Source organism: Ovis aries, chromosome 6, assembly GCF_016772045.2.
Source record: "Ovis aries strain OAR_USU_Benz2616 breed Rambouillet chromosome 6, ARS-UI_Ramb_v3.0, whole genome shotgun sequence".
NCBI classification, from domain to species: Eukaryota; Metazoa; Chordata; class Mammalia; order Artiodactyla; family Bovidae; genus Ovis; species Ovis aries.
Window position 1 is genome coordinate 98,334,531 of NC_056059.1, and position 13,062 is coordinate 98,347,592.

The window sequence follows — 13,062 nt, forward strand, 5'->3', positions numbered from 1 at the left end:
AGATGAATTGACTTGCAGGACAGGAACAGACGTAGAAAAAGGGCATGTGGGCATTGTGAGGGAAGGAGAAAGTGAAAGTGAAAGTCACTCGGTCATGTCCGACTCTTTGAGACCTCATGGACTATGCTGTCCATGGGATTTTCCAGGCCAGAATACTGGAGTGGGTAGCCTTTCCCTTCTCCAGGGGATCTTTCCAACCCAGGGATCGAATCCAGGTCTCCCTCATGGCGGGCGGATTCTTTACCAGCTGAGCCACAAGGGAAGCCCGGGGGAAGGAGAGGGTGGGATGAATCGGGAGATTGGGACTGACGTATACACACCGCTCTGTGTACAACAGACAGCTAGTGGGGAGCTGCTGAGCAGCACAGGGATTCAACTGTGCCCCGCGCTGACCTATAGGGGAGGTGGGGGTGGGAAGGAGGTCCACGAGGGAGGGGATGGATGCTTACATGTAGCTGATTCACCTCCTTGTACAGCAGAAATGAACAACAACCTTGTAAGGCAACTGTATTCCAATTTTTAAAAAAGGCCACACAGACATCAAACTCATTCATTCAACTCTTTCTTCATCCACCCTCCCAGCACCATGTCTATGAAGCAGAGGCCATGTGTTGGGGGCCTGGGGAGGCAGACCTGCCAGGAAAGAGCTCAGAGCCTCATGGAAAGGGCAGACATTGACAACTCACTGTGATGACACCAGGAGGGGGGACAAGCCCAACGGGTAGGGAGGAGAGGGGAAGAGCAGGAGAAACGTGAATCCGGGGCCTTCCCAGGGGATGGAGGTGACACCAAGGAGGGAGGGTAGCAGAGGGAGTGAAGGCAGGCCCTGCAGCAGAGGTGCTGGCTGTCCCAGCAGCCAGGCCCTTTCCTCCCTTCCCCGGAGCCTGGGTTTCCTCCCTCCCCCAGAGCCTGGGTTTTGTTTGGTTCTTAAACCCCACCTCATGTGACACGTGGCTCAGAGGCCAACCCTGATTAGCTTGAATCCCTTGCCAATGATAGCTTAACAAGGGACTTGGGACCCAGTCCTGCTGATGATCCTGAGCAGACAACAGCTGTGAGACAAGCAGGAGAGAATTTCTCTGGTGAAACTTCAGGAGGGGGGAGTCTCTCTCTTCTTCTGTAGGACATCGTTGTAACTGCTGGAAATCTGGCAGCCATTCTGCAACCATGTGGAAAACGAAATTCCACAGGACCACCGTGGCAGAAATGAAATCTGCTCTTTGATGTCATTTCTGAGTCATTCTACAAGCGCCCTACCTTAGGATTACTTTCCTGTGAAATTAGAAATTTTCCTTGTCTTTTATGGCATACTGAGTTTTGTGCTACTTGCAGCCAAAAGCATCCTTTGTGGAAGGTGGCCCTTTCCCCAGGCCTCCTCACCTTTACCAGTTCATCTGTTAAAGACTCAAGCTGAGTTCCCAAGGGCCATGCACTGAGCCTCCCTGTTATTTTTCCCCAGCTCTACTCATGAAAATAAAAATAATTTTCTAGCCCATGAATTAAACATCACGGCTGCCGGCTGAAAGATTTTAGCAACAGCCTTTTGCTGGCAAGAGAAGCAGGATCCCGACATGTTCTAAAATAAGCTACAAGGAGGCAAGAGGGGAGGAGGGGACACCAAGGGGAAGAGGCCATTAGAAGGACGATGAAAAAGTTGACAAATCCCACTTGTCCAGTTTCTCTGACCTGTCAGTCCATGGCCCAACTTAACGGAGTGTTTTCTCTAAGTTCAACCCAGACGGGTCACCCGGAGGCCTTATCAAAAGGCAGGTATTGATTCAATAGGTCGGGGATGGGATCTGAGAGTCTTTCTAACACACTCCCAGGTGATGATGCTGCTGCTGATTGGTGGACCACAGCCTGCTGGGACTTACAGAGCCCTTCAGCCTTTAACCGGCTTCCCAGCTGGCGCTAGTGGTAAAGAACCTGTCTGCTAATGTAGGCGACAAAACAGACGCGGGTTGGATCCCTGGGTTGGGAAGATCCCCTGGAGGAGAGCACTGCAACTCACTCCAGTATTCTTGCCTGGAGAATCCCATGGACAAGAGCCTGGTGGGCTACAGTCCATAGGGATGCAAAGAATGGGATATGACCAAAAGGACTTAGCATGTAAGCATCAGCCTTTAACAGCAGGCTGCAGAAATGGGGAGCAGGACGTAGGAAGGAGGATAGTGAGAACTAGCTGTTTAAACTCAGGTTCCAGGGAGGAAGGGAGGTCAGATGAACCCCCCACACACCTGTACCTTTGAGAGAAAGAGGAAAGAGAGCAGACGGGCACAAGAGGAGAAGAGCACCCTGGGTCTGGGATGCCAGCGTTATTATACCCTTGGGGGCACATTAGTAGTCTAGTCCTGGCACAATACCCCCGAGTCTGTGAGATCAAAGGCCCAGCTGAGACATTATTTCTAGCTCTCCCTGAACTCTGGCCAGCCTGAGAGGGAGGCACCGAGCCCCACTGCACACTTGCTCTAAGGTGTCTGCCTTAGGGTCTTTCCTGAAAACCTTCGGGCTCACTCATCCCACCAGCATGTGACTGGTTTAGAAATTATGTGCTCAGAACCACTGGCGTGTGTGATGGGTGAGCAGAGGTGAGAGGCAAGTAGAGGATAAGGGCAGCCGCTCTGCAAGCCTGATCGCCTCCCAGTCCCGCTGGTCCTAATGACTGCCTGCCCTGGATCTGGGCCCCAATCACCTTCAACCCTCTGAATCTTCAGGTCCTGGACTGGCCCTGCTCCGGCTCTTCTCTCTCCCCTGGGGGACCTCTGTCCTGTGGCTGCAATGCCATCTCACCCGAACCCCTCAGCAGGGGTCTCCAGCCAGGCTCAGTTCAGCCACCTCCTCCTCTCGCTTGTTGTTTAGTCACTAAGTCGTGTCCAACTCTTTGCAACCCCATGGACTGTAGCCCGCCAGGCTCCTCTGTCCATGGGATTGCCCAGGCAAGTATACCGCAGTGGGTTGCCAGCTCTTTCTCCAGGGATCGAACCTGCATCTCCTGCATTGGCAGGTGGGTTCTTTACCACTGAGCCCCCTGCGAAGTCCCCTCCTCAAGGGCACCTTCCTGACTCCTCCAGGCTGGTGCTCTGCAGCTAAGGCTGCCTTGGTGGTTCTCACCTCTCTGTCTCCCCAACCGGCCTTAAGTGCCATGAAGTCAGGGAGGGACGGCGCGGGTGCCTGGCAAGTCATGGGTGATAATAAGCGTAACTGAATACGGAGCAGGGAATTAAATGCACCAGCTGTGCCTCAGAAACACCCAAATGTCTTAAAATAATAATAATAAAATAGTCAGGGCCTCCCTCCTAGAGATTCCAATTCATTAAGTCCAGGTGGGGGCCCAGGCTTCCGAATACTGTAAAGGACATCAAAGTGATTCTGATGTTTTGACAATAGTTGAAATGGAAAAAGGAAAAAAATGAATGAATTCGTGGGTGAATGAGTACATGACTGCATGTGCAACTGTGAGGATCTCTCCCGTGGCTTGCTCACACTCAGAGTGAACAAACCATGGGCATTTACAAGGGAGGAGAATGGGTCCCTGCTGTGGTGGCCACCAGCCCATTGCCAGGGGAAACAAATCAGAAACCAACTGCTTTATCCATGACCAGGGCTTTCTGACAACCAGGGTCGGGGGTCGGGGGTAGTGTGGAAGCTGGAACAAGTCCTAACCACCAAGGAGGAGCTGAAAGAAGGGGAGTGAAGGGAAGTAGCAAGGGTCAAGTTCTTTACTGTCTTGTTTCATTTCACTCCAGCTGCGAACTGACGCTGGCAGAGCTGTCATTCTCAAAGGGCAACTGGGGACACCGAAGCTGGAGAGGGTGACTGATCTGCCCAAGACTGTACCTGGGGGGCTAGGCTTTGAACTCAGACACTCAGACTCCAATACCCATACTCTCAATCCCAGGATGGTGCCACTTCCACAGAAACAGGACACGTCACAGCAGAGGGATGGGGAGACTGACATCACAGAAGACAGGACATCAAAACAGATGCTCAACAAGAAGAATGCCAGCCAAAGATAATGGTGCCCTTTTTAGAAAATTTCTGGTGGCTCAGATGGTAAATAATCTGCCTGTAATGCAGGAGCCTGGGGTTCAACCCCTGAGTTGGGAAGATCCCTGGGAGAAGGGAATGGCTCCCCACACCAGTATTCTTGCCTGGAGAATTTCATGGACAGAGGAGCCTGGTGGGCAACAGTCCATGGGGTCACAAAGAGTCAGACACGACTGAGCGACTAACACTTTCACATTGTGTCACCGTTCTGTAAATTTATCACTGGCTTTTTAAAGCAATTATTATAATTTTCTACAATACACAAGTCAGGACAAGATGAGAACCTAATGTTATACAGGAAAGGTCGTGATGTTTTATTCGGATTTAAACATTGTGCATTATATTGGAGCCACAAGAACTCCAGGTCCCAGAGAGACAGACACTGAAGCCCTGTGAGTTTCCTGAGGCCGCCCCCGCGGTGGGGGTTAGAAGCAGTAGAGAGAACTCTTTACCCTTTGGCTCCTCTTTGACATTTGCCCTGATGCTTAAAGGAACTTCCAGTTCAGTATTATCATCTCTATTTCAGAAACCAGGAACCCAAGGCTCACACACTGGAAAGAGACTTGCCTGAAGCTGACCTAAGAGGCAAAGCTGGGTTCTCAGCCCTGGTTCCTACTCTGCAGAAGGACTTCATATTTTAGGATCACAGTGGGCTGGCAGTGACCTTGACCAGTTTTAGAAGAAAAAAAGAACCGAGTTAATAATGTTAATCTCAACCTATATTTATACTTGTTGAGACTATGAAGCCAATAAAAGCACACTCCATTCTCTCGGGTTTCTCTGTACTCCACCCAGCCTGGGGAGCGGCCCTTAGTGCTTGCCTGGTTATTAAAAATGGAAGAGTTGCAACAATGGGCTGGGAATTACAGACTTTAAAGGGAAGTCTCATCGATGTTTTTCAGTTTTTTTAGTAGTTTGAACATTAAAGTTTTGTTTTTTAAAAAAGATGACTCAAGAAGACAAATGCGGGAAAAATTCAACACTGAGAACCTAAGACATTTAGAGAAATGATTAAGCCCTGTTTTTACAGCAATTGCAACTGGCTCCGCTCAAAAAGCCCCAAAGAAAACACTAGAGACCAGGTGAACAAAAAGATACTTATTTACAAAATAGTGACTTTTTAGAGGAAAAGGGGAGGAAGAGAGGATGAAAGAGAAGGGGATGGGGGAGAGAGAAGGAACAGGGCTATTTGTGTTCATTTCTCTTTGGAGACTTTGAGAAAGAACCCTTGTTTCCCAAACCAAAGCAATCTTTTCCATGCAAGAGGCAACGAAGCCACGTTGTATGCCAGCTTTGTAGAACCGATTGTGCTGCAAGAGGGCCTTTTTTTCCCTCTACTAAAGAAAACAAAGCCAGTATCAGGACCAGGAATAATAAGGGGAGCTAACAATTACTGGACATCAACCAAGGGCCAGCCACTGTGCCAAGTAATTTACACCTATTATCGAATTTATTTCTCACAACCTCATGAGCAAGAAGTACGGATCTATCCATTTTACAGGTGAGAAAGCTGAGGTCTGGAGATGTTCATTAGTCCCATCAGGCTATGCAGTTGGTGAACAAGTAGAAGAGCAGAGATTCACATTGAGAGCTGTTTCTCTTTTGAGCTGTGGGCTTCCCTGGTGGCTCAGAGGGTAAAGTGTCTGCCTGCAATGCGGGAGACCCTGGTTCCATCCCTGGGTTGGGAAGATCCTCTGGAGAAGGAAATGGAAACCCACTCCAGTACTCTTGCCTGGAAAATCCCGTGGATGGAGAAGCCTGTAGGCTACAGTCTATGGTAGGCTACAGTCTATGGGGTCTCAAAGAGTCTGACACGACTGAGTGACTTCACTTTCACTTGCACCCTAGAAAATCCGGAGATGAAACAGAAGTCCAAGGCCACGCATTCTTGGAGCTCTTCAACAATATTAAGGATTTGACAGAAAAAAAGAAGCACAGCTCAACAAAGACGTTAGGACCATCGAAGGTGGGGATTCAGGCTACCCAATGTCTGACAGAAAATAGCTCACCCTTGGGCAGCTCACAGGATTGGACAGAATTTGACTGATGGACCAGCAGGTTCCAAACCCCTGCCTATCCTGACCCAAGCTCCTGCCAGACTGCCTTCCACCTCTGCCACATCTCAGCTTCCTCCCATAGGCTGGGTTCTAGCAACCAAAAGAACACCAGAGAATCCTGTGTCTACTTCAGCAATGGACATATTTGGCCTGGGGCAAGACGGAAGGCTGAGAGCTGAAGAACTGATGCTTTCAAACTGTGATCCTGGTGAAGGCTCTTGAGAGTCCTGTGGACTGCAAGGAGATCAAACCAGCCAATCCTAAAGGAAATAAACCCCGAATATTCATTGGAAGAACTGATGCCGAAGCTGAAGTTCCAACACTTTGGCCACCTAATGCGAAGAGCCAACTCATTGGAAAAGACCCTGATGCTGAGAAAGATTGAAGGCAGGAGGAGAAGGGGGCAGCAGAGGATGAGATGGTTGGATGGCATCACCGACTCAATGGACATGAATTTGAGCAAACTCTGGGAGATGGTGGAGGACAGAAGAGCCTGGAGTGCTGCAATCCATGGGGTCGCAAAGAATTGGACACGACTTAGCAACTGAACAACAACAAGAACTGCAAGATGCAAAGGAGCAGGGAAGATGACTTGTTTCGCATGCCTGATCCTCTCATTGAAGTAGTCATGATGTCACCAAGGCATATTTAGGGGACTCGAATGACTTTCAAGGGAAACCAGCAAAGTTCCTCATGTTTCTGGAGACCAATGGCCAGAATGCCTAGACACAGAGCAAAGCTTGCTGGGAAAAAGCACTAGGACTTTGGCCTTGAATCATGACCACTGCACCTCACTCCCTTATTCTACTCATCTGGGGAGACAGGGCATGAACTAACTGCCCCTTTGGTCAAAAATCCTCAAAGCAGGCCCATTTGTGAGCTCGAACCTTCAGGTGAAGATTTTTCCTTCAGTTGGAATTCATATTCTGCCCTTGAAACTCATAAACTCATCCCTTAGGACCTGTGGGCACCAAGAGCGTTCCATTCTGACAGCCTGCCCACTCAGAAAACTGTAAGGATAAGAAGAGTAAACAACTTGCTCTGGCCCCAAGGAGAGTCATAAAAAGGCGGGGGATGAGGCAATGGAGGAGGTTTGGACTGAACAACTTGATGAGATCTTTCATGGATGACATTTCACCGCCAAGCAAATTACTCTCCGCACACTGCACACCTAACACATCCTTTGCTGGGTACGCTGCATGGATGCCTCCTGTTTCCAGGGCAACCATACCTGGGGTGGAGGGTGGCAAGCAATGGATGGGCTGGCTAAGCCTTATTGCCTTGACAACCCAGGTCCCTGAAGTGGATGAACAACCCACTGGTGCATGAGCTCAGCCCTAACACTAGACAGAGCCAGTGGGAGTGAGGATGGAAAAGGCATCCAGTGGGGAGAAATCTGTAGCTCAAGGCACAAGGGTTTTCAACAAAAATAATCCTGATCAACAGTCCTCCAGGAGACCTTTAACCATCAGCACACTGATCTTGGCTGTCTCTCTCCCTCACTTCTTCTCTCACAAGATATCCATCAGATAACATTCACTTATTTGGAATGTTTCTAAGTCACAAGTTTGGATCTTGAAGCTACAACATCCACCATTGTCTGTTCTTTTTGGGGGGCAGAGGGGAGGGAGCAGGGGTGGGAAGGGCAATTAAGCCCAGGTGGGGACAGAATCAAAATTCAGGGAATGGAACTGAAAGCAGAAGACTCTGCAGGGAGGCAGAAGGATGGGCCTGGCAGCATCACCCATAAGGTGGATCCCAGACTCCTGCAGTGTGTTGACTTCTCCAGGGAGCCGGAGGAGTCTGGGGCCAGGATGCCATCTTCGGGCCAAGGTCTTTCAGAACAAAGATTCTGCCTCCACCACCATGAGTGGCCGGGAAAGGGCAGAGGTGACTTGGCAAACCTGGAGAGGAGGCCTTGTCCTTGTGGCTCCTGGGGGAAGGCCAAAACCAGGGGGTGGGTGGCTGTAATGGTGGAGTCTGTGGGCCTGTGGAGCTCCGGGCATGTAAGACAATATTTTAAGTGCTCACTTCTCCCTGAGCTCTCTTTGACACTGCAGCTATTAAGACTAAGCCCTAATCTCCTGGTGCCAGGAGGGCTCTGAAGTCCAAAGGCACAGTCCTGCCCCTGGTGGGGGAGGGACGGGGAGAGGAGGGGTGCAGAGGGAGCCGCTCTAGGGGATACAGGGCAATAAGAGCTTTGGTTGGCTGGTGGAGGAAGTGTGTCTAGGAAGCAATGGCTGAGCATCTTACAATCTAATCATCTAGAGGTAAAGGAAGAAGGAAGATAGGAGAATGAAACCAATACATAACAAAAAAGATGGAGAAAAGGACACTGAATTGAGGAAGTGTATTGACTTTTGGAGAGGTTACTCAAAGCTTTCAGGGGACTTTCGAAGGCTTCACAGATTCCCAAAGACCCCTGCCCCTCCCAACATTCCTCAACCCTGCTCAGCCACACACCCTCCCCAAGAGGCACCCACCCATCTTCTGGAAGGGTCTGCTTGCAAGAGCACAGACTACAGAGTTTCAAGGGAAAGCTTAAAACCGACTGGCCCCATTCTGCACCCAGGCACTTGGAGCTGGCACTATGCCAAGTCGGAAGCTTTGCGGAAAGAGGTCTTCATATTTTCTTCCTTCCTCTTCCCCTCTGGAAATAGAAGGTTATGTTTCTCCTGCTCCCCTGTTCCTTTCAGGAGACCTGAAAGGGCTTTTCGAATTACTTCACCAGATTCTCAACCCAGGATACCAAAGCCCTCGAGCCTTTTTGTCCCGGCTAAGGTGGCCACTATAGTGACTGAGGCCAAAACCGGTTACTAGGGAAGGGGGTTTGGAAGCGGTTCTGAGTCAGCCACTGGAGTCACGCAGGGCAGGCTCTGAAGCCCCCATCCCCCGGCCCCAGGAGCTGGGGAGGGGTTAGAGGGGCAGTGGGCTCTGGGGTTCCCTCCCATGCTGGGAGGGGTGGGGGTGCTAGGAAAGTGGGTGGCGCGAGGGAGCGCTACAGGTGACCGACTGGCACCTGGTCGTAAGGGGACAGGCCTGGAAGGGTCTGCACAGCCACCTCGGAGCTTTGTGCTGGGCCAGAGCTCGCCGAGAAACTTCTGGGACCGGAAAACTGCAACTGGGCACAAGAGATCCCGGAGAGGGCAGGGACAGGGGCCTTACAGGCGCAGGAAGTGAACTGGCTTCTTCCATCTCCTGCGCGAAAATCAGCGCTGAACCTACGCCTGTGGTCTCTCCAACCCCCGCTACATCTCCCTTTCTAGCCCTTCACTCGGCCTCTAGGTCCGTGGCCCACGGAGGAGACTGAGACGCTGAAAGGCGGCCGATAGGAGCGCCCCTGGGACGCGCAGGGGCTACACAGTCACCACGTTGGTCTCCCCGCCCTGGAGCCCGGGCTTGGCATCCCCCTTCGCGCGCCTCTGCGCCGCAGGACCCCGAGTCCCTCTCGCTCTCCATCCAGGGGTCGCCAAAGGAGCCTACTCAAGGAGACAGCGGAGGGGGCAGAAGTTGAAAATATCTGGATAGAAATACCTTCCCGTCCCAAAGGCCGGACAACTACAGGCCTGGGAGCGGGGGGCGGCGGGGAGGAGCGGGGGGGAGCAGGAGAGAAGGCGAACCGAGAGCCGCGGGGGCTCCACACGGCCCGCAGCCAGAGGCGACCCGCGATCTCGCGCGCCCCGGCGCCGCCGGCCTCACCGCGCCTCAGTGCCCGGGGGCGCAGGGGGGCGCGGGCAGGACTACTCACCCCAGAGCAGAGTGAGCGGCTGGGCTTTGGGGATGAGCACCAGGGAGTACACGGCCGCCAAGTGGAGCAGGCTCATCAGGAACACGTTCCTCCAGACGATGTCCTGCCGGTGCCCGCGCGCGCCGGGCCTCTCCCGGCCGCCGCCGCCGCCGCCGCCGCCGCCCTCCGAGCCCTCGACCCCGACCCCCGCACGGATCTCCTCCTTGGCGCTGCGGAAGGGGACCTTCTCCGCGTCCACGGCCGGGCCTGGCATGGCTGGGGAGACCTGGGCGCCCGCGGCAGTGGCAGCGAGCCGGCGATCTCCGGGGCGCGGAGCTCTCCGGTGGGGGCGGCGGCTTCTGCCTTCTTTTGAGGGGATTGGGTGGGGGGGATCTCCGGCACCTCCTGTCCCCGCCTTCCCGGCCCTTCTCTGCTTCCTTCTCGCTTCTTCAGGCGTTCAGCGTGGCCTAAGGATGCCAATCTTGGTGCCCGGCATCTGTTGCTGGCGCATCACCCGCTCGGCTGCCGGAGAAGAACTCGGCGGCGGCGAGAAGAGGGGGCGAGCGCGCGGGGAGGGAGGGGGCGCCGGGGGGAGGGGAGGGGGTGTGGAAAGAGCCGAGAGCGCGGCGGGGGAGGGACTGCTCGGAGGGAGCGGGGAAGAAAGACCTGCATAGCTACAGCCAATCAGGGTCGCCCTTGCGGCTCTTAAAGAGAAAGGAGCCCCCTTGGCCTCGGCTGCCCGGGCTCCCCGGGGCCGGACGGGGCAGTCCGCAGGGCAGTGGGCAGCCTCCGCCGGGGGCGGGGTGCGGGGGAGTGGGTCGAGGGGGCTGTGGCTGCAAGGTCAGGGAGCCCGCAGAGCCTCCACACCACTTGTGCGCTGCTGAGGTGGTTTCTCCAGTTCCCCGAAATACCTTTCCCTATTGAAAAAGACTTCTTTTTCCCCCCCATCTTTGAAGCTACAGGCTGGAGAATTTGCAATCTTGTTCCCAAATCGCAGCGCAAGTTAAGGCCAGATCTGGGATGACGATCAGAAGTTCCTGTGTCTCCCGGCTCCTATGGCTCTGGGGCCTGTGTGGAGGGGATGGAGGCAGCCGCTCGCTCAGTTCTTATTTGAACAACTGCAGCCAGGCACACAGTAGGTGCTCAGACAGCGCCTGTCAGATGATAAATGATCAAGGGGCCGATTAGTGTCCAGTCGGGCCCGGCCCACTTGCGCAGCGCCTCAGCCTCGCAGCTGTTCGTGGCAAATTCTCCTCTAGCCAGTCGGCTTCTGGACTGTCTTAGCCTTGAAGTCAGCCCCCGTTGAGAATGGGGCTTTAGGAAAAAAAAAAAAAAAAATCACGCAGAACGTTCCAAGGCAAATGAACCTAAGAAAAAAATCTTGTCTGCTCATTCCCCCTAAGGCAGATAATTTAGAGCTCCTCGGAGAGCACCCTGATGGCACAGGAGTGCAGAGAAGGGGCAGCTGGCTGTGCCCAGAACAGCCGTGGCTGCACCTGCAGTGAGCAGAAGGAGACAGGCCCAGGTATGGAAGCCAGGGGCCCTGAATGCTAATTCTTACTCACTGTGACCCAACTCTGTCCCCTAGGGACGAATTTCCTTGTTGTTGTTCAGTTGCTCCGTCATGTCCCACTCTTTTTTCGACCCCATGGACACCAGGCTCATCTGTCCTCCATTATCTGCTGGAGTTTACTCAAATTCATGTCCATTGAGTCAATGATGCTATCTAACCATCTAATCTTTGCTCTTCTTTCCAGCTGGCGAATTCTACAAATGTGAGTTTGAAAGGACACTATTATGCTGACAAAGCTGACTTAGGGATCAGCCATTGTTAGTAATTCTTTGCAGCATTCTGTGGAACATGCTGCGCACTCAGTCATGTCCGACTCTTGGTGACCCCACGGACTGTAGCCCCCCAGGTTCCTCTGTCCATGGGATTCCCCAGGCAAGAATACTGGAGTGGGTTGCCATTTCCTTCTCTAGGGGACCTTCCCGACCCAGGGATCAAACCTGTGTCTCTTGCATCCCCTGCATTGGCAGGCAGAACCATTACCACCACCTGGGAAGCCCTCTCGAATTGTCTGAGACAGAAAAAACAATTACCCAGAATTGATTACTTGAAAGGGCCACACATGAGTGTCTTGTTGTTAGCAGACCTGAATCAGTCCAATCAGCCAGAAGAAAATAATGTATAATTTAAAACTGACCCAAGATATGTGACTTGTGGAATGGGGGCCACTGAGTGAGTGTTAGGGTGTTGCTTCAGACAAAGCTGAAATTATAGAATGAAAGGATGCTTGCCAGGCCATCAGATAAATGTCAGCACTGTTGTTAGACCAGTGAGACAGCAGAACACGAAACGTCTGTGTGCGTGCTAAGCTGCCTCAGTCGCGTCTGATTCTTGGCGACCCACCAGGCTCTTCTGTGCATGGGATCCTCCAGGCAAGAATAGACCCGTGAGACAAAAGAACCTGAAACTTGAGGGTGTCAGTTTCATCAACCTGCTCAACTTTGGTTTCATACTGAACCACTTCTCACGTTCCCTCTGCTCCCCGCAAACCCCAGACCCACATACTCCCTGTGGCTCTCTATTCAGCCTGTCCTTTATCTCAGGGTGGACTAGTTGCTCTGTCAAAAGCCTCTCCCTGGGTTATCATGATGACTCACCCCACCATCACTCTAACCAGTCAGTCATTGGTTGGGCATGTATTAGGTACCTGCTAGGTGCTAGAACGGATGGATGCTGAGGATATGAGGATGGATAAGATGTGGTCCCTGCCCTAAAGGAACTCTCCATTTAGGAGAGAAGACAGATTAAACAAATGTTACCTCTTGGCTATGAACTGGGAAGGGCAGCAAGGTCCAGTCCATTATCTGAAAAAAAAAAAGTTTCAGGCATCGCGTGGATTTGGGTTGGCCAAAAACTTCATTCGGGTTTTTATAAGACTTTCTGGAAAACCCTGAATGAACTTTTTGCCCAATCCAATACCTACAAAGAGTCTGGGTGAGGGGTGGCCAAATCATTCCTCATGTGGCCTCAGAGACCCTTATCTGTTAGTTAAACTACTCTAGCTTGAATCTGGCTTAAGTGAGCATCTTCCTGTCGTCCTGCCCACAGGTCAGACTGGGTACTGCCAACCACTTCAGCTGGTTGAACTCAGGATAGGGAGGGGGATGTTTTTATGTTTTGGAGATGGGAGGAAGTGCTCTTCATGCCCTTCAGATAATACT

The 13,062-nt window shown here is 52.4% G+C and overlaps 1 protein-coding gene across 1 annotated transcript in view; it reads right to left on the reverse strand.

Annotated features, from left to right (window-relative positions):
* SCD5 (stearoyl-CoA desaturase 5) overlaps positions 1–10,343 on the reverse strand; it is a 171,876-nt gene extending 161,533 nt beyond the window's left edge. The window contains 1 exon segment of the mRNA NM_001112815.1: positions 9,853–10,343. Within this exon segment, the coding sequence (NP_001106286.1) occupies positions 9,853–10,105 (253 nt within the window). The 5' untranslated portion in view covers positions 10,106–10,343.
* Between the last annotated feature and the right edge of the window lie 2,719 nt (positions 10,344–13,062).